Source organism: Felis catus, chromosome B4, assembly GCF_018350175.1.
Source record: "Felis catus isolate Fca126 chromosome B4, F.catus_Fca126_mat1.0, whole genome shotgun sequence".
Taxonomy (NCBI): Eukaryota; Metazoa; Chordata; class Mammalia; order Carnivora; family Felidae; genus Felis; species Felis catus.
In genome coordinates, this window is record NC_058374.1 from 65,128,433 (window position 1) to 65,153,444 (window position 25,012).

Sequence of the window (25,012 nt, forward strand, 5' to 3'; positions counted from 1 at the left end):
CATGACTATTACATAAGATGTCTGTGTCTCTGAATCACATGAAGAGGTTGGCCCCTTTTCTAAAAAAGAGACTTCGTTATTTGTACTAAGTTTTGCACTAAGTTTTTTGTACTAAGATTTGATACTATTTTATTGCAAAAAAAATTTTTTAATGTTTATTTTTGAGAGAGACAGAGAGAGAGCAAGAAGGGGAGGGGTAGAGAGAGGGAGACACAGGATCCAAAACAGACTCTGCACTGTGAGAGCAGAGAGCCCGATGTGGGGCTTGAACTCACGAACCACGAGATTATGACCTGAACTAAAATCAAGACGCTTAACTGACTGAGCCACCCAGGTGCCCCAGAGGTGACACTAAAGTCCCCGGTTTTCCATGGTGTCCACACAAAAGCAATCTTCATATAATTCATCTAGGAAATGGCAATATTTGGGAAAGATAAATATTAAAAAATAATCAATGGAAGGGGTGCCTAGCTGGTTCAGTTGGTAGAGCATGTGACTCTTGATCTCGGGATCATGAGTTCAAACCCTATGTTGGGCACAGAGCTTACTTAAAAAAATAAAAAAAAAAAATAAAGATCTACAAAAAAAATCTATGGAAGCTTAAAAATGTTTTCATGGTAATCTGATAAGTAGGTTATTCTTTGGTATCCTACCTTTAGCATATCATAGGTTTTAGTACCAGGAGAACGCCCACTGGCAAAATCATTTTCAACCAAGTGCAGGTTATAGACATACTCAGGAACACTGCTGGTTCGGTGAAGATTTCCTGAAATCAAGCATATAGTAAACTATTAAGTAGGCCAACTGGTAGTTAAGGATTATATAATAATAGTGTACTTTAAATTTAAGTAATTAAGACCAATACCAAGTATTAGTGTTTTTAAGTGTTGGTTTAACATCACCCTTAGATGTGGGAAGTGAAGAAAGGTTTCACAACATTCTTTATGAGCTTTTCAAAATGAAAGTTGAAAAATAAAAAAATATTTTTAAAAATTAGTTATTACTTTTTTTTTTTGGTAAGAAAAAGGAACAAAGGGGAGAGAAGATTTTCACAAGGATCCAAAAGTGTTTGTTATAATACTGAGGAATTGGGGAATCACTTATTGGCTTAGGTGGTCCATCCCATAAATTTTCCATTTCTTAAGTCAGAGGAGAACTTTATTCCCAGGGCAGGAATTCAGAAGCTTCCAGAGAAGGATGTAGGTGTAGGCAATAAATATAATGGTGACAAATATAACAGTGACTCAACACTACTAGATAAGACAGCTTGTAAAAACAATAAGGTGGGTCACTGTGGTCAAAGAAAACATAGATCAGCTTAAAAAGGGCCAAGCCTGGGGTTGAGGTATTTGGCAACATGAGTTAGGCAGGAGACGAAAATCAACCTCAGAACTATAGATGAGTGCTTTTGTGTGCTTACAAGATTCTCTCTTAGTTTGGTGGTCTAATTCAGCCCACTCCTCTACAAACACAGTAGGAGGCAGCCCTCCCTGCTCACTCTGTGGGGCTGTAGGGCCTTCTCAATGGATGCAGATCTCTTAAAATACTTCTCTTTGAGGAGGGGGTGGTAGAGGGCAGTGTTGTGACCCTCTTCTACCTCCTTTATCTTTTTCTCAGCTTTTTTTTTTAATGTTTATTTATTTTGAGAGAGAGAGAGCAAGCGAGCAGGGGAGGGGTAGAGAGAGAGGAAGAGAGAGAATCCCAAGCAGGCTCTGCGCTGTCAGCGCAGAGCCCAATGAGGGGCTCAAATCCACGGAATGGTGAAATCACCACCTGAGCCAAAACCAAGAGTCGGATGCTTAACTGACAGAGCCACCCAGGCGGCCCCTTCTCTCAGCTTTGTATTTGTTCTTCTTTTATAATCTCCCACTGCCTTAAAAATAATAATAATGATGATGATAATCCAAACAATCACAGATCTGGGGCGCCTAGGTGGCTCAGTCAGCTGGGTGTCCAACTTGGGCTCAGGTCATGATCTCACGGTTTGTGAGTTCGGGCCCCACATCGGACTCTGTGCTGGTGGCTCATTGTCTGGAGCCTCCTTTGGATTTTGATTCTGTGTCTTCCTCTCTCTCTCTCAAAAATAAATAAGCATTAAAATTAAAAAAAAATCACAGATCCGTAAAACTTAGGAAATTTCTGGTTCCCTGATTTTAACCAAAATTTCCTTTTCCTTTAAAAATCAGAGGAAAAAATACTCAATGAACTCTCTCAGGTTTCAGACTCATAAAGGATGTGGAGAATAAAACACAGGCAGTGTCTTTCCAATACCATTGGAACATACCAACATACTTTCCCAACAAGATTATTATAAAGTCAAAATTTCAAAGGCTAACAATAGATTCACATTTTTTAAAAATAGAATCACATATTTTGAGGGGGTGGGGGGATTGAGATTGTTGTTGTCAGAGAACTAAAAAGTATGAATCCATTCCAAATTATGTTTATACATGTGTCTTATTTCCTGGAGCCAACAAACCTAGCCGGTAAACAGTTTCAGGCCTCAAAGTGTCCTGAGGGGTTAGGGGGGACAGCTACAGGCTTATCTTTCTATAGACCATGGAAGGTGAGGTAAGCCAGGCATCTGCTGTTTCTAGAGCCTGGTTTCTCCATAAGGGCAGGCAAACGGCCAGATAGCCCCTTATTTTTAACCTCAATGACAGAGAATGTCTGGAACCTGGGCACTGAATGAGGGAAAGGAATTCTCTACAACCCTAGAGCAAAGGCTATGAGGCCTTAAGGGCTCAATTCTCAAAACCTGCCTGAGGCTCCAGGCTGGTTTGCAGAGGCTGTCTTAGGCCCCACAACTCTGTCACCCCTGCTCTCCACCCCAGGCTATCAGAAAAGCAAGGCAGCAAGGGTCCTGCTGGTGTGGAAAAGGAGGCTGGCTGGCAGGTCCAGGGAACATCCTGGCTCTAATCTTGAAGGGTCTGGGACCAGGGTGCCCTCAGCACTAGGGATGTAGAAAGGCAGGAGAGGCTGGGGGAGAGGCAGGAGCATGCTCAGACTGTGCCCGACTCCAATAAAAGAGAAGTCTTTTTTACAGATGTTACGGCCAAGTAGAAAATTATTGGTTACCTGATATATAAGAAATCAAATTTATTGTCTTTCAAAAAAGTAGTTTCAAATTTTTAGATTATATGAAAACTGAATATATGAGTCAGGGACAATCTAGACTGGGAAAATATTAATGACATATGTGGATGGTAGCTAGAACAATGAATTCCAGTGACATGGTGTAAGATGTAAAGGTGCCATTAAAAAAAAAAAACAAAAAACAAAAAAACATGGAAATTTCTTCCAGGGCCCCCTCCAGCCCATGATCACCTGCAGTATTAAGTATTACCCTTGCCCTACTTCCAGGAACAGGTAGACATTCTAGAAAACAGTTAATAGGGGGCTACTTCCGTTTTCAAGCTGAGATTCCTGCAAGGATATGTGAAATGTGTTAAGAATCTTTGGAAAAGATCCAGTGAAACAATGTGTCCTACCAGAACAGGTAGGTAATCAGTGAGTTTTATCATCAGGCCTACTTAAGATGTTTAACTCACAGTGTTGCTGGGGGCTATAAGGCTTTTTAAAGGAACTTACATGAACTCCTTATAGCTCAATATTACTTGCTTTTGAAAAGAGCTCAAATTATTTTTATATGTTTCTTTTCAATATGCCTGTGATGCAGTCAGCTACTATCACCTCCTTTTATAAACAGGGAAACTTAAGTGACTTGGTTTATTATTATTTTTTTAATACTTATTTATTTATTTTTGAAAGAGAGAGAGAGAGAGAGAAAAAAAAAATGCAGGGAAGGGAAGGGAGAGAGGGAGACAGAGGATCCGAAGTGGGCTCTGTGCTGACAGTGGAGCTTGAACGCAGGAGCTTCTGAGGTCATGACCCGAGCCAAACTCAGATGCTTAACTGACTGAGCCACCCAGGCGCCCCTAAGTTACTTGCTTCAAATTGCAAAGCGGTTTTGTATCACATTTGAACTCCGGGTCTCATTTCTACTGGTCTCTGCTATTTGACTGCACTGTGGTCTTTGTGAAATTGCCATTTGCCAAAGCTCTGGTGGGATTATCATCATAGGTTTGGATGTCAAGACCAAAAGCAATCATTCTCTTTCCTTGAGAACCTTTATCTGGGTAACTCCAAATACTCTCTAACTATTAAATCTTTATTTCCCAACATAAGTCCTTATAAGGAAGCCTCTCCTTCGGTTTTCGGATCTATGAACTGAGACCGGTTTACTGGTTCCCAAAATAACTGTAACACAGTTGGGAACAAGGAATAAAATAAGCTTGGATCTTTAAGCCACAGACTCTCTTCCTGTGCTAGAAAGCTTGTGACTCTGATACTCTGCTTGCAGGTTTCTCTGGTTAAAGGGACAATCTCAAACAACAAGTAACGCAGATTGATTTGACTAGGCAGTCATGGGTTTGAGATCAGTATAGTGGATTAAAGGTGAATTAGCCGCTGTATGCTAAGATTTTAAAGAAATTTTGAACTGGGTGAGATTAAAAAAAAAAAAAGGATACGTATTAATCAGGATGGAAACTAATCTTTTTAAACAAGCCATTTTCTGTTTGAAAGATAAAATATGTAATGAAGACTACTGAACACATATAAAAACTCAGCCATGCCCTTCTCCAACCCAGAAACAACAAAGCAAACAAAAACAGCATATTTACAGGCACACCCTGATTCAATAAATGCAATATGAAAATTCAGGTCTTCTAACAAGGAATATTAGGGTATCCTTATATTTCAAAGAATTTGTTTACTTCACAAAATGACGCAGGTATCTTCCCTAAATGGAAGAAATCTGTGGACTTGGCCTGGAGCCTCCACTCCACCCCTTCCTGTGTGCCTAGACAAATCACTCAGATGCCTCAGTTTCCCTTAATTCCGGTTACTAACAGAGTTGCTGAGACAGAGGTTTACTTGAGAAAGCATATATATAAATGCTTTTAAAATTGTAAAGAGGGGCGCCTGGGTGGTGCAGTCGGTTAAGCGTCCGACTTCAGCCAGGTCACGATCTCGCGGTCCGTGGGTTCGAGCCCCGCGTCGGGCTCTGGGCTGATGGCTCAGAGCCTGGAGCCTGTTTCAGATTCTGTGTCTCTCTCTCTCTCGGCCCCTCCCCCGTTCATGCTCTGTCTCTCTCTGTCCCAAAAATAAAATAAAAAACGTTGAAAAAAAATTTTTTAAAAATAAAATAAAATAGTAAAGAAACGTGCAAAAATGAGATATAGTTTTTAAAATAGAATTTGAGTGGGCGCCTAGGTGGCTCAGTTGAGCATCCGAATCTTGGTTTTGGCTCAGGTCATGATCTCATGGCTTCGTGGGTTCCAGCCCCACGTCACGCTCTGCGCTGCCAGCATGGAGCCTGCTTGGGATTCTCTGTCTCCCTCTTTCTCTCTGCCCCTTCCCCGCTTGCAACGTCTCTAAAATAATAAACTTAAAAAAAAATTAAAAAAAATAAAACAGAATTTGGGTTACAAAAATTTTTTACACGTTTGCATGAATTAATTTGTTCTAGAATGAGGGATAAACTAGTGTGCATGCTTCAATTTACACTGTGTTGTATCTCAGAGTTTTTATTCTGGTAGATTTACCAGTGACACTGAATTTAACTTTTTCTGGTTATTTGTGATGGACCCAGCCACTGACAATCACAATGATATTGTGGTTTTTCCAGCCATTCATTTCATTTGCACAGTGTGTAATGTGTTCTAGAGTTTCCTAAAGAAGGCAATATTTATAGGAACTATTTTAAATTAATACTACTTGGGCAACATTATCCATACCTCTTCTTCTAAGAACACCATTGACACTTTATGGAACCCACTTTAAGGGAAATGAATGAGGTAGTTACGGAACAACTTGAAACCCCACTTCCACAAATAACAAGCAGTTCAGCTCAAAGCAATGGTAGGGGTAGGGGTGGTGATGGGACTGGGATTTGAAGGTGGAAGGATGCCAAACTGCCTGGATGACTGCATAGGTGTTCACCTCACGTGATGATGTAATTTTCTCTCTTTCCTGGTCTGAACGTTAATCTGAATGATATGATTCCCTAAGCAGCGGTTGGGAGAAAATATCTTGGTTTCTGGTTATGTATGCCAGTACTGTCCAAAATAATGCATTGTTGTCAGGGTTAAAAATAAACTGGGGCGCCTGGGTGGCTTGGTCGGTTAAGCGTCCGACTTCGGCTCAGGTCATGATCTCGCGGTCCGTGAGTTCGAGCCCCGCGTCGGGCTCTGTGCTGACAGATCAGAGCCTGGAGCCTGTTTCAGATTCTGTGTCTCCCTCTCTCTCTGCCCCTCCCCTGTTCATGCTCTGTCTCTCTTTGTCTCAAAAATAAATAAACGTTAAAAAAAATTAAAAAAAAATAAACTAACTTCCATAATCAGTTCTTTGTGGGTTTTGTGAGCGGCTTTATTACCGAACTAGTTAAATTTAATACACTTACAAAATCAAATTGAGAAGCTTCTACTGTGACTTTATTACCTGTATTTGAGCACATTTAAAAAATCAACTCGAGCCTCCCTCATGGTAAATAGACAATTGAGAAGAGCTAAACAAACAAAACCTTTGTTAGAGTAGCATTTGCATTCAGAAAAGCATCTTTTCTTTCAAATTTCTAGTACTCACTTCTTGTACTCTCTTCTATGACTCTCCACCAGCATGGTTAAAAACCTGATTTGACTATAAGAAGAGTACTTGTAGAGCTCGAGATAGAAGAAATTCCCGTGAAAACAGGTATGACTAAATGTATACATAGAAATCAGCAGGTGTTTACTTCTAGTGTTGATTTAAACGCACCATTTAACTGTGCTGGCGCTCACAAGACGTTGCCTTCACAGTGTGGGCTGACAATGGTCTTATGGTGGACAGAGAGCCTGGAGGTCTAAAAGCTTGTATTTGGCCTTTCACCAGCAACCTCTAGGTAACAGTTGTCTTCACACACCTTAAAAAGCTTTAACTTCTGGTACCTGCGTGGCTCAGTCAGTTAAGCATCTGACTTTTGATTTCCTCTAGGCCATGATCTCGTGGTTTATGAGTTCAAGCCCATTCTAGGCTCTGTGCTGACAATGCAGAGTCTGCTAGGAATTCTCTCTCTTTCTCTCTTCCCCTCCCTTGCTCTCTCTCTCTCTCTCTCAAAATAATTAAAAAGAAATTTAACTTCTTCACTAAGAGTAAAATTGGGGGCATGTCATTTTAGGTGAGCCGGCATCTTGAAGCTGATCAGAATGAATTTGTATAGAGAAATTCATATTTAAATGGCTCCTTAAAGTCATTTACCAACCAAAGTAGGAGCTTAAAAACATGAAATTCATGGGGTGCCTGAGTGGCTCAGTCGGTTGAGCTTCCGACTTCAGCTCAGGTCACGGTCTCACAGTTCGTGAGTTCAAGCCCCGTGTTGGGGCCTGTGCTAACAAACAGCTCAGAGCCTGGAGCTTGTTTCAGATTCTGTGTGTCTCTCTGTATCCCCCTCCCCTGCTCATGCTCTGTCTCTGTCCCTCAGAAATAAATAAATGTTAAAATTTAAAAAAAAAAACAAAAAAACATGAAATTCATTAGGACCTATGAAGAACCGTATCTCAGGACTCTGGAACTGGTGACGGATTTTTCTTTTGCCTGTGTGGGCATATGACCCAGGATTCACTTTCCTGGACTTACATTAAAATTTATTTATATATGTGTATACACACACACACACACACACACATATATTTATCTTCTGTTCTTACTAAGAACAATGAACAGATATTTATGGAAACCACAATTCTAAACATGCATACAACTCAGATGAGTTCTTGCTCAGGCTGGAAAATGAACAGAATTTGTTGGTTTAAAAACTATGGCAAAGAATTATTTTATTTATTTTTTTTTTAATTTTTTTTTCAACGTTTATTTATTTTTGGGACAGAGAGAGACAGAGCATGAACGGGGGAGGGGCAGAGAGAGAGGGAGACACAGAATCGGAAACAGGCTCCAGGCTCTGAGCCATCAGCCCAGAGCCTGACGCGGGGCTCGAACTCACGGACCGCGAGATCGTGACCTGGCTGAAGTCGGACGCTTAACCGACTGCGCCACCCAGGCGCCCCGCAAAGAATTATTTCAAAGTAGGTCAAAATCTATTAATGTTCTGCATTATTGAAAAATGAACAAAAAGTGTGCAGTGCTTATTGTGACCAGTTAACACAACTTCCATAATCAAATACAAGAAACAATTGGTATATTGGGTATATGGTTGGATAGCTACGACTTCTTACAAAGTTGATACTCCAGCAGTCAGCATTGGTGATACAGCGGCGAGTACAGCACGGCTGCCTTCCAATGAATGTGAATGTGCCACAAACAGAGCAGCTCTCCTCACAGAACGGGCCACATGCTCCATGTGCCATGATGGATCTAGTCAATGACTATTAACCCTCACACAATATATCAACCAGTCACCAGAAGTTTTTATTTTTTAGGAGGCCCCTAACCAGTTTGAGATTTTCCTCTGATAGATCCATTTATGGCATCTGGGGGACAATCCTCAAATTACTGCTCTAGATGACTACAAAAATACCTATTACAAAAGCCCTTATGTACTGCAGGTGTCTGTATCATGCATTTTGCTTGAGCAGCCGGATAAGCAGAATGTGTGATTATAATATAAGCACACCGGTAAAGTACTAAGTTGATACATCCTGGAAGTTTCTAAATCTATTAATTCCTGTGATGTGTCTCCTTACTGTGGCATTTCTGCCAATTCATTTGCTGAGATATCCCTAATGATAACTTCAGAACTGCAATGACAAATATCACATCATACTCACAGTGTCAAAATGATGAATTTACAGAACTCACAAAGTTAATTATTTTCTTTTAAAAACTCACTACAGGTTTTCGTAACAAGTCTCAATCATTATACTGCCTGTCACTTACCACAGCTAGTCTCTTCCCTCCCGACTCATTCAGAGCTGCTGTCCCTTCTCCTTTAAAATCCTCCTCTCACCAAATCTTCCAAATGTACTGTCAGAAATCCCCTGCATTTTTCAGGTTTCTCCCTTGCTAAACATCTTCTGTGACTCGCAAATATCAAACCTTTAACTTGCATTCAAGATCTCTCTCTACCCTCTGAGATAGCGTCTATCCAAGGGCACAACTGAACTGAGTTTTGAGAGGCAGGTAAGAGTTAACCAGGCCAAGAGAAGGGAGGAATGAGGGCCACAGGAATAGGAACACAAAGGAAGATAAGTCACACGTGTTTGTTTGGTGGGGGAGTGGGAGTGGTGGTGATAAGATGAAGTTTGAGAAGTTGCAGGCATCAGACCCTGAAGAACTTGGAATGCCATGCTGAATGACGATTTTACTCATAGAATGGCTATGTAGAAAACAGCAAGGAACTGAAGGAATTTAAATCAAGAAACGATGCATTGAGACTTTAGAGAGTTTACTCCAGGAGTGAGGTGGAGAATGGGTTGGAGATTAAAGCAGGAAGAGTTTATCTTTTCTAGGTAAATTTTCACATCCTGACATAAAGAATAGCATTTTTTACTACTGCTTCTAGTACAGTGTTGCATCAGCACTTGAGGAGTTAATTGTTAGTCATATTTCCTTATACATTCAAAATATCCCAGTTCTATAAGTTCAGTTTGCACTTGATGCTTCAGGCTGACGTCTATCCTGTGGATCGCCATAGTGGGGCCAAAATATGAAGATGGTAGTCACATGTGTGCTCTTGCCTTGGAGTGGACGGAAGGTGCTCAAATATTTTCTGTTTCTCTGTCATTCTGGGAATAGAAAGAGGAGGACAAAATTCTTTCCCCCTAACGTAAGCAGAATCTTTCTTCCTGAGTAGAAAAGCTATGTTCTTTTTGGCGAGGTTGCGTCTACATCTGGATGCTAAATATTTATTGTCATTCTCTTATCTGTATGGCTTGAGTATTTTTCTGTAATATTTTGGTGGTCTATAATAAGTTCCTAATAGCTATCAAGAAAAGTCCCCATTTGTTTTCCTCCTTCAAAGAGAAAAGGTAATCCAATACAATAATTCTCATGGGACCCCCCCTTACTCTCATTGTATGGATGTGTTGGTGAGATTTAAGGTTTAGTGGAAATAATTATTAAGCTTCTAATGAGCGATGATTTCTTCTGGAAATTAAGGGACTGCTTTGATCATGATGCCTCACCCATCAACATTGTTAAGTTGAAATCTGATTATTCCAAGGATACAAATATATGGATTCTTTTAATGGTAATGGAGAATTGCATTTTCAAGTGCTCAAGGTTCTTTTTTTCTAAATATGCATTTTAATCTAAGTCTACATATTGGGTTCCCTACCTCATTTCAAGAACATGAGAGAATATAACAACTGTTTTTATGTCCAATATCCAATTGCCACTAATAGCATTATACAAGATATAAAATAGATTTTTAAATATTTCTATTATAAGAGGATCTGAAGTTGTTATTCTTTTTGAAAAAATTTTTAAGATTATTTATTTTGAGAGAGAGAGAGTGAGAGCAGGGAAGGTGGGGGTGGGGGGGTGGCTAGACAGAGAGAATCCCAAGCAGGCTCCATACTGTTAGTGCAGAGCCGGACACAGGGCTCGAAATCACAGACTGCAAGATCAAGCCCTGAGTGGAAATCTAGACTCGGACACATAACTGACGGAGCCAGCCGGGCACCCCTGAAATTCTGTTACTCTTACCATAAGAAGTTAGGCAAGTGAACAGGCTCACTCTAATACAAAGATGAAGTTTTCCCATTTTTCTACTCCCACTTGCAACACTGCTTTTTACTGTTTACTTTTCCAGGAGTATGGTGTTTGTGTATTCACACATTTATGTACGTGCACAAAATAGCTGGAGTCCAACATTTTTATCTCAGAATTGTGTAATTTTAAATTCTTGACTATCATGTGAGATGGAACCAAGTGATCTTTTATGGGACTTATCAACTCTGGTTTATAAATTCCAGAGGTTCTAGCAACATATTATATTTCAACCTATCAGAGATAGGTTGCCAATAATATGGTTACTCTCTTAGCAAAAAAAAAAAAAAAAAAAAAAAAAGCTTTTATTGATCAGACCAGAAATTCAGTTTTAGTGTAAAATCAATGATAACTATATCTGAACATAAAATAAGGCAAATACGTATATCCTTATTTGAACACATGAGGAAAAAGTTTTATTTTTTTTTATTTTTTTTTTCTAAAGAAGTATTTTATTTTTTTTTATATGAAATTTATTGACAAATTGGTTTCCATACAACACCCAGTGCTCATCCCAAAAGGTGCCCTCCTCAATACCCATCACCCACCCTCTCCTCCCTCCCACCCCCCATCAACCCTCAGTTTGTTCTCAGTTTTTAACAGTCTCTTATGCTTTGGCTCTCTCCCACTCTAACCTCTTTTTTTTTTTTTTTTCTCCTTCCCCTCCCCCATGGGTTCCTGTTAAGTTTCTCAGGATCCACATAAGAGTGAAACCATATGGTATCTGTCTCTCTCTGTATGGCTTATTTCACTTAGCATCACACTCTCCAGTTCCATCCACGTTGCTACAAAAGGCCATATTTCATTTTTTCTCATTGCCACGTAATATTCCATTGTGTATATAAACCACAATTTCTTTATGTGAGGAAAAAGTTTTAAAGTTGATAACCAACACAGCACTTCAGAAGAATGAGCCAATGTGAACAACAAATACCTAAAATATCTAAGTCAAGTGAACTCCCCTCTGTTCCCATGAGTGGAACCACCAGGACAGGGCATAGATAACATTAAAGGAGCCTTTTTAAAAGCCTAAATGACAGTCTTCTCTCAAAGGAAATGTCCTGCATTTTATCTGTGACACACAGAGCAATGAATTTTTATAATCAAAATCAAACACTGTTACACCTCCACTGATTCTGAAAGATCCCTAAGATCCCTCTTACTCAAAACTTTATCCATAAAGGATGTGTTCTCACTTTTTCTAAGGGTGTGGAATATATTTTTTTTGTAACCGTTTTTTGCTAGTGTTCTATTTCCTTTGAGAAACTATAATCAGAAGAATTTCTAAACAAATAAACAAATACAACGACCTCTCCCTCCCCCCCCTTTTCTGTACTCACAGCAATCGATCTGCTAGACACTAAACAAAAAGTGGCCCATGGGCTTTTCAGGCAGACACAGAGGTACTTTCAATCAGGTGGGACTACTGATGTACTACATTCAGAGCAGCTTGGGCATATCTCTGCCCCACCCCCCCATCCCTCCCACTTTCTGAATGACTAGGCACCTGGCTCCCAGAATTGCTTCATTCCTGGAATTTATTTTTGGCAAACAAATAATCCATACAGGATTTGAACAATCACCCCCACCCCAACCCCACTCTCCTCAATAATGCCTACTGCCTTTTTTGCTTCTTTAGCCAATTTTCAGTCCTTTCTCCAGAATTTCTTCTGATCACAGGTACTCAAAACTTTTTGGCCAGAGAAACTAAGTAAATGACATGCCTCAAGTTTTTATGGTGGATTTCCAAAGGAGGTGAAAATTTTATTGGGATGTTGTTCACTGTGTTTTATGAGTATTACATACAACAGTTTAAAACATGATTTTCTTCCTATTCAAGCACCCTGGGGAACTGTGTAGTAAGTATAATAGTACTTTCAAAATAAGTGTAATAAATAGGATTTGGACACTTAAATTTTTTTCATTTGCTAATACTTGCAATTCTTAAATATCTTCTCTTTGATGTTTATAAAATGATTTTTTAAATTCCCCACAATACATTCATTTCACAATGCTACTACAAACCTCTGATCCCCCCCCCCCAACCTCCCTTTCACAGCTTCCCGTCCCTCCCCCAACCCACCTCCCAAGAGTTACAGGCCACTTTACAAGGTTCATCAGTTAGAATGATTTACAATGAAAACCACCCACCTATATACTGAGGCATTCAAGACCCTTGCGGGGTATTTATCAACAGATCAGCCTCATTTATCGCATCTCTGTTTTCAACAGATTATCTACTGCCTCAATCTTGCAGGTATGTCAACAATTCAGAATTCTCCAGGGCTCTGGAACTAACAGCAGTTAACACCAGGGTCATTTCTTCCCAGACTTTCTTGTGTTGATACAGGATTCTTTCCAGGCCAGTACTATTTCAACAATTGCTTGTCTGTTTCAACTTTAGAGACATGACAGTAATACGGAAATACTAAAAACAATACTCACAACCATCACAAGCCCCCCAGGCTTTTTCAAAGAACTTTAATTAACATACATGAACCATCCCTGGTAATTGTTCCTTGGCATGACATGTTAAATTCCTTTGAAGCCGATTTCCTTTTTAAGTCTCAGAAAGCTGAGGCTTTAGAGTAAGTAGGTGTTGTTAGCTGCCTTATCTCTCTGCCTGACTTGTACTTCTGTGTAGGCTGCTGAGTGCATTTCAGTTTGCAGGGAAGCTCCTGTTGTAATCAAAATATTTCAAACACTTTGTTCCTTAGTATAAGGCAGGGCCATTCAAGGAGTTGCCCTAAGCATTAGAGCAGAAACACCATGACATGATTTGTTCTACCATATCAATTCTGTGAACCATGAAATATTCCTGTTGCTCTCTCCTGGAATGCTCCAATGTCTGTCCCATATCCAGTTCTACTGAATTTTTGAGTTCTAAAATTTCAATTTCTTTCAGAAGCTTTTCAAAATTTCCCTCAACTAGTAGTCTAACTCATACTTCTAAACTCCATAATATGTTAGCTCTCCTTCTATTGGGTTCCTCACTATTTCCTATTGGAGAACATATTTTTTTAAGGGAGGTTTCCTTCTTTAGACTTTAAACTTCTTGCCCAAAAGCAAGGGGAGTCTTATGGGTAATTCAGCACCTGCACAATGCCCTGCATGAAGTATAGACTCATTCAGTAGTTCTTGAATTCACCAAGCAACCTGAATCACCACGTTGTAGGGAAGACAGTTCACATGTGGGTTTGGAGTCAAGCATCCAATATTCAGAGACTGATGCATTCTTCACACATGAAATGGAGCTTCATATCTATCCTATGCAATTGTTTTCAGGATTTAATGAAATGCGAACAGAGGAAGATTTTAGAACAGGGTTAGGCCCACAGATGCTCAACAATGTTCCCTCTTCTTCTGTTAATTTCCCCCATTTATTGAATAGTTGATGTCTAGTTGCTCTTCTGGCTAGCCACTTTCTGAGAGTAAGAAAGAACACACAATGTGCATCCCTTGTGTCCCCTGAGAAGACCCTAGTTTGGTTTCAGTTAAACACTGGACCTGCACAGACTAATGGGTGCAATGACACCACCAGTCAAAAATTGGCCTCAATTGTCCTGGAGTCTTTAGTCAGACTCTCAAATGTAAATTTAGGTTCTTTTAATCCCATGTACTGTGGCAGTTCAGCGTTATCCAGACCTCCCTACTCTCGGAACGCCTCAGATTTTTTACTTAGAGGAAAATAAGGGATGAGGAAGGCCTCAGGGTCTAATAAAAACCCCATTTTGTATTAACCCAAAAGCTAACAATACAACTAATGAGTGGTTTAAAAATTCAGGCTTGGTGGTTTAAATACCAATTCTGCTACGTTCTGTGGAAACTTGAGTGTTACTCAGCTGCTTAGTTTCCTCATCTGTAAGATGGGGATTCAAACATCTACCACAGAAGTACTGTTTTGAAAGCATAGTAACAAATGCAAACCACATAGTTGATTCATGGCACACACAGGCAATTACATTAACTGCAGTCATTAAACATCTCTTTACCTTTCAAGCATGCAAATACGTACTGCCAGATCCTTTAGGATCCTTTAGGATCCTTTAGGATTCTTTAACACAAACTGAAAACAATACATCCTCCCAGGGACAGCTTTTTTAAATCTTTGTTCTGGTCTGCAAATATTTTTTTTTCTTCCTAATGGGTTCTACATTTGCCATTGCCCAAGTTATGTCCTCAAATAAGAAACAGTTCAACATTGCTGGAAACAAACAGATATCCCAACTTAACTGTCCAATTTCTTTCTTCTTTTTTTCTGCAATAAGCCTATACTGCTTTTTTTAATTAAAAAAAATTTTTAATGTTTTTATTTATTTTTGAAAGGGAGAGACAGAGCATGAGCGGGGGAGGAGCAGAGAGAGAGGGAGACACAGAATCATAAGCAGGCTCCAGGCTCTAAGCTGTCAGCACAGAGCCCCATGCGGAGCCCAAACCCACAAACTGTGAGATCATGACAGCTGAAGCCGGACGCTCAACCGACTAAGCCACACAGGTGCCCCTTTACTGCTTTTATAATAAAGTAAATTAAACAATAAGAGTTACTCTGCGGATCTGATCATCTGACTTTTAGCAGGGGAGAAAATGATATATCACGTTCTCTAATTTTAACAACCGGTTTGCCGTGTTACCTTCCACCTCCCCTATCAATTAATTACTAATATAGTGCTGTTGTGTTTTTTTAAACCGCTTTTACTTCCACGTTTTAAATTTTTGGAGAGACCAGGGCTGTACACACGAGGACTTCTGCACGGTGCAACGAAGCAGACAAGGCTTCGGCCGCCTGGGCCAAAGTCCCCTCCACCTCCTCCTCCGCAGGTGGTGTGGCTTTTCCCTCGCCCAAAGCCTCCTACTCAATTTTTTCACTTCCTAGATCAACCACTCGCTCCGCATAAAGGTGGAGAGCCCTAAAGTACCTGGGCGAGGCACTACAATCCCAATTTACAGGTTGTAAGAGGGAGGGCCACTACTTTCAGGTTTTTTCAAAAAAAAAAAAAAAAAATATATATATATATATATATATATATATATATATATATATATATATGGAGGGGTCATACTCTTTTTAAAAAATCTAATAAAAGCTAGAAGCATTTTCTCCCAGAAAAAAAAAATGATACAAATTTCTGCACAGAATCTCAAAATGCTTATAGACTCCCGCAGCCTCCAGATTAAGTCCACGGTATTGAGGTGGGGGGGGGGGTGGTGAAGAGGGGAGGGTGTTAAGGAAGGGGTGAAAATCTAGTACTGAATTCTTTCACGTAGATATACACGTGCATCTAATATATGTAAATACATAAAAGACGAAGCTGAATAAGCTTTTAGAATGCTTTCCCCAAGTAAGTCAGAGTCTGGAGGAGCGGCGGGTCATACAAAGGGACGGCGAGCAACAGGTGGGCAGAACACCAGGTCCCGCACCCCCAGGAAGCAACGAATCGAAGCAACAGGGCGCTGAGAATGAGGGTTGGGTAGGGGAAGGGTCAAGGGGCGGGATCCGCGCGGTGCGGGGGACAGCGGGGCTCCACTCACCGTTGCCCACCAAGCTGCGGCCCTTCCGGGCCAGGGTCTGCTGCACCTGCTCCTGGATCCGCAGGCTCTTGGCCGCCTGGCTGCTGCGGCTGCTGCTCCCCGCCAGCTTCAGCTTGGCCTCGGAGGGCAGAGCCAGGCTGGAGCTGTCCAGCTGCCCCAGGATCTGCTGGCCCAGGACTGTCCGGATGTAGCCGCACTCTGCCGGGGAGCCGGGGGCTGCCATGGGGCCGGAGGGGCGACGGAGCCGCTAGCCTGCCGCGAGACCTGCGGAAGACGCTGCTGCAGAGCCCCGGGCACTGGCTCGAGCCCCGCCCCGGCCCCGCCTCCAGCCCCGCCCCCCACGCCTGGAGCGAGGCCCGAGCAAGGGGGAGTGCGGCCTCCCGATCTGAGGTCCAGCTTCTCCTCGGGCAGGGGGCGCCGCTCCGGCCAGGCACGCGCACTCGGCCCGGGAGCGGGGGCGGGGCCGATCGCGCGCGCCGACCCTTGGCTAGTTGGACGCGCCCGCGGGGAGGTGGGAGAGGGGCGCGGTCTGCCCGGGGTCGCGCAAACCCTCCGAGTCACCTCCGATACCGCCTGCAGGGGCCGCGCTGTGCTCAGGTTGCAGTGCTCGGCGTCCGCGCAGCCCTGGCAAGGGATGTGATTTCCGCTTAATTGCAGAGTGGCCGCCCTGCAGGCAGGTGCGCCCTGGAGAGTCATTTCTGATCCTGGCTTGAGGTTTGCCTCTGGGATCCCCAAGTGAGTAGCATATCTGGTTAGGCAGGCTCTGTCAGACTGTTCAACATTTCGTGGTTTTCCTGGACCTGAGGGTAAGAAAGGTCGGGCAGAAAGGGCAGTAGGAGGGAAATGTGCCAAGAAGATGACGTGTGTGAAATAAAAGACTTTTTTTAACTAGTTTTTTTTCTTAGTACAACTTCAGGGGCTATGTACTTTTTGCGCAGATGCCGTCCCAGAAACATATGTTCTTCCTCATTGAGAGCTTCTGTTTTCTCTTGTAAACACACAAATTGTACCCAGTACACTCTTGCTCACCCAGTCTCTTACGAACACACCCACACAGAGAAACTCCAAAAAGAGGCGCTAGGAAGAGCTCGCCTTTAGTAGGTGATACTGTTTAATAGCCCTGCTAATGTTGATTAAGCCTTGTTTGTGGTAGGCTTTTTGTAGGGTGCCCATGGAAGTGGCCTCTGACTTTCAATCAGGTCTTTCACAACTGATATTTATCATGCTATTCATTATGTTTCACCCGCAGTTGACTACTCAGAGAACTTGAGAGCCAAGCTCAACAGAAAGGGTCCTTGACCTTAAAGTTTACAACCTAAGCCACTTGTCCTGATTTTCCTCTTTGGACTTGAAAGGCAGAAAGAAAAACCTCTATCCCTGGTATTAAGTAAGATAATCTTTCCTTTGATTGTTTGGGTTTGTATGTTCACTTTCCCTCAAATCACTCAATTACTGCAAAACTCCATTTATTCAGGTCTGGAGTGGCTGGGGAACACAGCTTCCCTTTTGTCCTGTGCATTCACCACTAAGCATACACACACACTTAATGCACAGGTACATGTGCTTCCAGGGAGTGAAGAGGAAAGCAAGGGGCCCAAAGCCTAGACCACAGAGTGGTGATAGTTTTGCCACTCTTTCTCAGCAGGCCACAGGCTAAAGCCTTGTGGAATGTAGTGCTTAAGTGAAGTCATGTGGATGGTGGGTCTTAATGCCTTACAGCAGGACCAGTCCTGAAGTAGATTATACCCTGTGAAGAGTTCAATTACATAGTCAGATGTAAACATTCAACCCTGATGCTGAGATTCAACTGAAAAGATCAGTGACCTGATGGGGAGTGATGATAGAGACTTCCAACAACAGACTCAGTGCCCGTCCCCTTCTTCTTTCTCTGCCCCACTTCTACTCATGGCCTCTTATTTCAGCCCTGGAAATGCTGCATTGGAGGACATTTCAGTACCAGCCCCACAGGGCCAGCGGAGGCATCCCTGTTTTTGTGCCTGGAAAGCCATAATCCACAAGGTCAGCTCTGCCCCCATCTAGAACCCTAACCGGGGAACTGGAGAGGAATTTTTCTCATTTATTTTATTTGACTGAGCCAAACTTTTTCCTCTCAAGTAGTTTTTTTTTTTTAAGTGTGATGTTGTAATTGACTATCATCTTACGTAGGTACCAATATTGAGCACGTAGAAATCTTGTGATAGGATAAGTGGGTGATTAGACAGGATGAAGCTGGTTGAAAGCCTTACAGTTTGTGAGCGAGGCAGATCTGCGTTCAGATCTCAACTTGCCCTTTGTGAACGCTGTGACCTTAAACAAATTTCTTTACATTTTTGAGCCTCAATTCTCTTACCTGCAAAATGGGAACAATGGAAGTACCTACCATAAACTGCTGATGTGAGAATTAAATAGATGGTTCATAAGAATACTCAATAAGTAATTGCTTAATGCTGTTTAACAAACATCTTCCTGGGACCCACTTTTGGACTTCCTCAGCTCCTTCAGGTCTTTGCTCACATGTTGACTTATCTCAGTGAGGTACATTAGCACACACATACTCACACAGAGTCCTCACTGTCTCCTTTTGCTGCTTAATTTTTTTCCATAGCACTTATTTTCATTAAAGATGGTCTATGTTTCACTTATTTGTTAAGTGTTTCGTGCAAGAATATAAGCTTCATGAAAGCTGGGGTGCTTCGTTCACTGCTGTTCTCCAGGCCCTAGAGTAATGCACATAGTAGACAATAGATATATGTTGGAATGAATGAATGAATGAATGAATGAATGAAGCATAAAAGAACTTAGTATAAGGGCACCTGGGTGGCTCAGTCAGTTAAGCGATCAACTCTTGATTTTGGCTCAGGTCATAATCTCACGATTCATGGGATCAAGCCCCAGGTCAGACTCTGAGCTGACACCACAGAACCTGCTTGGGATTCTCTTTTTCCCTCTGTCTCTGCCGCTTCTCTGCTTGTACACACACATTCGTGCACAGTCTCCCTCTCACAAATAAATAAATAAATAAATAAATAAATAAATAAATAAATAAATAAATAAATAAATAAATAAATAAATAAGGATTTTTTACAAAAAGGACTTCAGGGCACCTGGGTGGCTCAGTTGGTTAAATGTCTGCCTTCAGTTCAGGTCAAGATCTCATGTTTTTGTGAGTTGGAGACTCACATCAGGCTGTCTGTTCTCAGCACAATGCCTGTTTTGGGTCTTCTGTCCCCCTCCCTCTCTGCTCCTCCCCCACTTGCGTGCTCTCTCTCTCTCAAAATAAAAAAATACATTTAATTTTTTTAAATTTATATTTGAGAGACAGGAGAGAGAGAGAGAGAGAGAGAGAGAGAGAGAGAGAGAGAGAGAGAGAGAGAAAGCATGAATGGAGGAGGGGCAGAGAGAGAGGGAGGCACGGAATCTGAAGCAGGCTCCAGGCTCTGAGCTGTCAGCACAGAGCCTGATGCAGGGCTCCAGCCCATGAACCATGAGATCATGACCTGAGCTGAAGTCACTTAACAGACTGAGCCACCCAGGTGCCCTAAACTTTAAAAAATAAAAAAGGACTTAGTTTATTACATGGTATATGATGAGTGGCCAACAGCCATTAGCAATAATTATTTAGGTTTTCAAACTCTTTTGGTAACATGTTATCTTTTAAAAAGTCACATGGATATCTTTATATACTCTAGGTATTCTACCAATTAGCTATGTAATATTCCTATAAATAAAAACAAGCTAAACTGAAATAACTTTTGAATACTTTCATAATTCAATGGTTCAGTAGAACAATCCCTTTGAAAATAAGCTTAACATATCAACTCAATCAAAGGATCTCTTTGAACATGAGAACCCTATTGCAATAGCAATAATTACAGGGTGAGTAAGGATGCAGACTCCAGTCTCATGCCCCAAAACGCACAACAGATGTATTTCTACTCCAACAGAGTGCAAGTCCTGTCATGTTCTTTGCATTTCCTGGAAAAACTGCTTAGCTGACTTCCTAAATTGTGAGCAAGCCCTGAGATTACCTGCTAAATGTAGCTTCTGGCCAACAAATTGTGGAGTGGAAATAAAATGCTGTGAATAGTTCTGTGGTGTTTGGCTGTTCTGCAATCTACTACTTTTTAGTATTTGGTTCATTTTGAAAATGCTTCCCTTCTTTTGTTTTTCATTTACCAGCAGAAGCCAACAAAGGAAAAAAAAAGGTAAAATCACAGCAATGTTGAGGTAGAATGTAAATAACAGATAATTGAATTATGAGGTTACTTCTGGAAAACTGCAGTAAGGATTCGAAAAAGTCTTGAGTTTTAAATTTGCATTTTTATCTGACTTATATATTATAACCTTTAAGTACAAATATTTTATTGTTTCCAAACCTACGGTTAGGGTTTCCTCAGAGCAATCTTTATTTTTCTTTAACCATTTATAAATTCCAGGATGGGAAATTCCAATATGCACAAAATTCATGAAGTTACTGGAAGACTACAGTATACATTTTGGAGCAGAAGTAATATTTCAACCTTTTTTTTTTAATGTTTAGTTTTTGAGAGAGAGAGTACAAGTAGGGGAGAGGCAGAGAGAGAGGGAGAGAGAGAATCTGGAGCAGGCTCCAGGCTCTGAGCTGTCAGCACAAAGCCTGATGTGGGGCTTGACCCCATGACTCGTGAGATCATGACCTGAGTTGAAGTCAGATGTTCAACTGACTGAGCCACCCAGAAATAATATTTAATTTAATGAAGAACATTAAAGAACATTAATGGCATCAAAATTCTTTGATTTTTATTTTAAAAAGTAAGCTTTAATACATTTTCATGAGTGTCTTCTCTTGAAACATTTTCCTGTTACTATTTGTAGGCTATTAATATCTATTTCTTTTAAAAATATTTCCTAAATTAGTGTAAGAGACCTGGCAGAAAATTTTAAATCTCAGGTTTTATTTCTCCTTTTAGCACATGGATATGTTGCCAAGGCAATGGGTAACAGTTTTATCATTAGCCACATACAATGAAACTGAATTAGGAGTGGAAAAGGAAGCTCTGAACATGTAGGTGCTGAACATCACTCTCTGATGGGGACTTTCAATGGAAATGAGGGTAAAGGTGTTTATCTTTAATACAGATGTCCATTTTGTCTGCTATTCTGGATACATTGTCAGTATGTAGGTCTGAAAATTATTCTTTTTAAAAGACCTCAAATGTGATGTGGGAAGTAGAAACCCAGTGGGCAACCATGAGGGCTGGCAACGAGCAATTTCTTCAAAGTTACTGAGGCTTCTGAGACAGTTCCTTTAGGGGCCACCAGCTGGCTTAGTCAGTAAAACATAAGACTCTTGATCTGAGGGCTTGAGCCCCACATTGGACATAGAGTTTACTAAAAAAAAAAAAAAAAAAAAAAAAAAGAAAAGACAGTTACTTTAATCATGACTAATGGGCATGTATGAGCTCACTACCTTCTGGGTAGATGATCACAGCTGCTCCATAAATGGCTGTCAGAACTTTCATCTGATGGCCACAGAGGTGGAAGGGAGGGAACAACTTGATTGATTTCCACCATATATTCTTGGTTTCATAAGAGACCATGTTCCTCACTTTGTCTCTGCCATAGAGCCTAGCAATGAGATAACTAGTAGGTGCTCAATAAATACTTTATTGAGTATAACCTCTTACCTATAGGCATTTTGATCAATTAGTTTGCTTCTGAGTGGGCCCAGGTACACCCTGAAGGAGGTGGCCTGGCCTGAAACAAAATCTCAGTGTGATTTGAATGCTTAAGAGGGAACAATGTTTAATAATCTTTAACCTTATGAAGGTATCATAGAAATTCAGGAAAAAAATGGTTTTCTACAACTTTGTAAAGGATCTAGCATCACAGTGTCATGAATTATTTAAATTTTTTAAATTACTTCATTATATACTTTTGAATTGTTTGGCAATTATTTGGATACAAGATATTGATATATGTGTATTTTCATTCATGAATAAATTATCTTCATTTTTAATTTGTGTTCTTTTTCCATACATACTATTATTTCCTTGAAATTCTAAAAATGGAAGTATTACATTCTACATCAAAAAAATAATATTAATAATCTGGCTTGGATTTTAAAAAGTCCCATCTTTCATAAACATCCTCATAGGATGATATTTTAAAGCATCCTCATAGAATGGCAGAGGGATGTAAATGTGTGTTGGAGTCCAGAGAGAGCTGGGTTTGATTTGTTGCTTTGCTATGCGGCTTTAGGAAAGTTACTTAAATTCATTGAGTTTCAAGTCCTTTATTTGTCATGTTGCATCATTAATAGTATTGGCCTCTAAGGGCTGTTAAGAAGATTCACTTAGATACTAAATATAAAACACTTAGATCTCCTAGTCCACACCTAGTTCAGTTATTGATTCTTGAAAAACAAAAACAACAACAAAAACCTATCCCAACATTTAAGAGTTTAAACATGCAATGATTTCTTTCTCATCATCTGGTGGTTGACTCAACAGTTCTGTGGGTTCGGCCTGAGTTCACTCATGGGGCTGAGGGCAACTGGTGGCTTGGCAGGGGCTGTACAGTAGTCTAAGACAGCCATACTCATAGGTCCAGGAACTCACCTAGTATGGCTGGAACAGTTAGGATGGTTGAGCCTCTTTCCATATGGTCTCTCATCTTCTAGTAGGTTAGTTAGGCTTCTTTTTTTTTTAATATATGAAATTGATTGTCAAATTGGTTTCCATACAACACCCAGTGCTCATCCTAAAAGATGCCCTCTTCAATGCCCATCACCCACCCTCCCACCCCCCATCAACTCTCAGTTTGTTCTCAGTTTTTCTTTTTATGCCTATGAATTTTATTTTTTATGCCTATGAATTTTATTTTTTATTTTTTATTTTTTTCAACATATGAAATTTATTGTCAAATTGGTTTCCATACAACACCCAGTGCTCATCCCAAAAGGTGCCCTCCTCAATACCCATCACCCACCCTCCCCTCCCTCCCACCCCCCATCAACCCTCAGTTTGTTCTCAGTTTTTAAGGGTCTTATGCTTTGGTTCTCTCCCACTCTAACCTCTTTTTTTTTTTTTTCCTTCCCCTCCCCCATGGGTTTCTGTTAAGTTTCTCAGGATCCACATAAGAGTGAAAACATATGGTACCTGTCTTTCTCTGTATGGCTTATTTCACTTAGCATCACACTCTCCAGTTCCATCCACGTTGCTACAAAAGGCCATATTTCATTCTTTCTCATTGCCACGTAGTACTCCATTGTGTATATAAACCACAATTTCTTTATCCATTCATCAGTTGATGGACATTTAGGCTCTTTCCATAATTTGGCTATTGTTGAGAGTGCTGCTATAAACATTGGGGTACAAGTGCCCCTATGCATCAGCACTCCTGTATCCCTTGGGTAAATTCCTAGCAGTGCTACTGCTGGGTCATAGGGTAGTTCTATTTTTAATTTTTTGAGGAACCTCCACACTGTTTTCCAGAGTGGCTTTACCAGTTTGCATTCCCACCAACAGTGGCAGAGGGTTCCCGTTTCTCCACATCCTCTCCAGCATCTATAGTCTCCTGATTTGTTCATTTTGGCCACTCTGACTGGCATGAGGTGATATCTGAGTGTGGTTTTGATTTGTATTTCCCTGATGAGGAGCAATGTTGAGCATCTTTTCATGTGCCTGTTGGCCATCTGGATGTCTTCTTTAGAGAAGTGTCTATTCATGTTTTCTGCCCATTTCTTCACTGGATTATTTGTTTTTTCGGTGTGGAGTTTGGTGAGCTCTTTATAGATTTTGGATACTAGTAGTTAGGCTTCTTTACAGGGTAGTCTTGAGTAGCATTCTAAGACAGTAGGAGCAGAAGCAATAGGGCTTTTTAAGCTTAGGCTCCGGCACTTGCTCAGTGTTGTTTTGACCACATTCTATTGGTTAAAGCAAGTTACAAAACCAGCCCAGATTCAAGGAGGGGGGAAAGAGATGACACCTCTTAAGGGAGAGACTACAAAGTTGTATTACAAGGGGTGTGCATGCAGGGATGGGAGGAGATGCTGTGGCTATCTTTGTAAACCATCTAACACCCTTAGTGCTCAATACGTGGCAGCTGCTGTTATTATTTACCATTATCAATAACTGGCATATCTCTCAGAGGTTAGCAGGACTGTTATTATTTTTTGATGGCCAGGGAAGCAAAGCCAAAGGAAATCAATCTTAATTTACTTAAGATTAGAGGATCCATGTAGCTCTCTGCCTGTTTTATCAGTGGAGTTTAAACTCTATTCAGAGAAAACCTGGATATCTTTAGAAATCAAGTGCAGTTAATCCAGACATATTTCATTGGATGTGAAACATTCCCTGCTGGCCCTCTCCTGGTTCAACAGTGGATAGAGTTCCAGTGTGTTCACCATCTCAGTGATGTCACTGGTGCTTAAATGATCATCATCTTGGATTTTATTCAGAGTACACTCATTAATAACTTTAAAAATCTCAAAAGTGATTATAATAATGATGAGAGAAAAATACATAACACCTTTACAATATTAAGAAGAAATGTGTGCTATTCACTTGGAATATAGTTGCTATCGTCCAAAAGAACAGCAATCGCCAAGAGAGAGTATGAGTGAGAAGGGACAGACAATTATTATTCCAACCCCATTATTTTACATTGCTATTCCATTATTGTCTTGGTGCAAGCTGCTATATAAAATACCACACAAAGTGTGGCTTAATGGTAA

General features: G+C 40.8%; 1 protein-coding gene across 2 annotated transcripts in view; it reads right to left on the reverse strand.

The window, feature by feature from the left end:
- Positions 1-16,601, reverse strand: part of PKP2 (plakophilin 2) — a 96,489-nt gene extending 79,888 nt beyond the window's left edge. Inside the window, exons 1-2 of one of the 2 annotated variants that reach the window (XM_045061643.1) lie at positions 16,297-16,601; positions 654-766 (exon numbers count right to left, since the gene is read on the reverse strand). In XM_045061643.1, coding sequence (XP_044917578.1) covers positions 654-766; positions 16,297-16,519 — 336 coding nt within the window. In that variant the 5' untranslated portion in view covers positions 16,520-16,601. Of the gene's footprint in view, positions 1-653; positions 767-8,934; positions 9,129-16,296 lie in introns of those variants that run through there. The other variant, XM_045061644.1, reaches the window with a different exon arrangement.
- Positions 16,602-25,012: the final 8,411 nt, after the last annotated feature.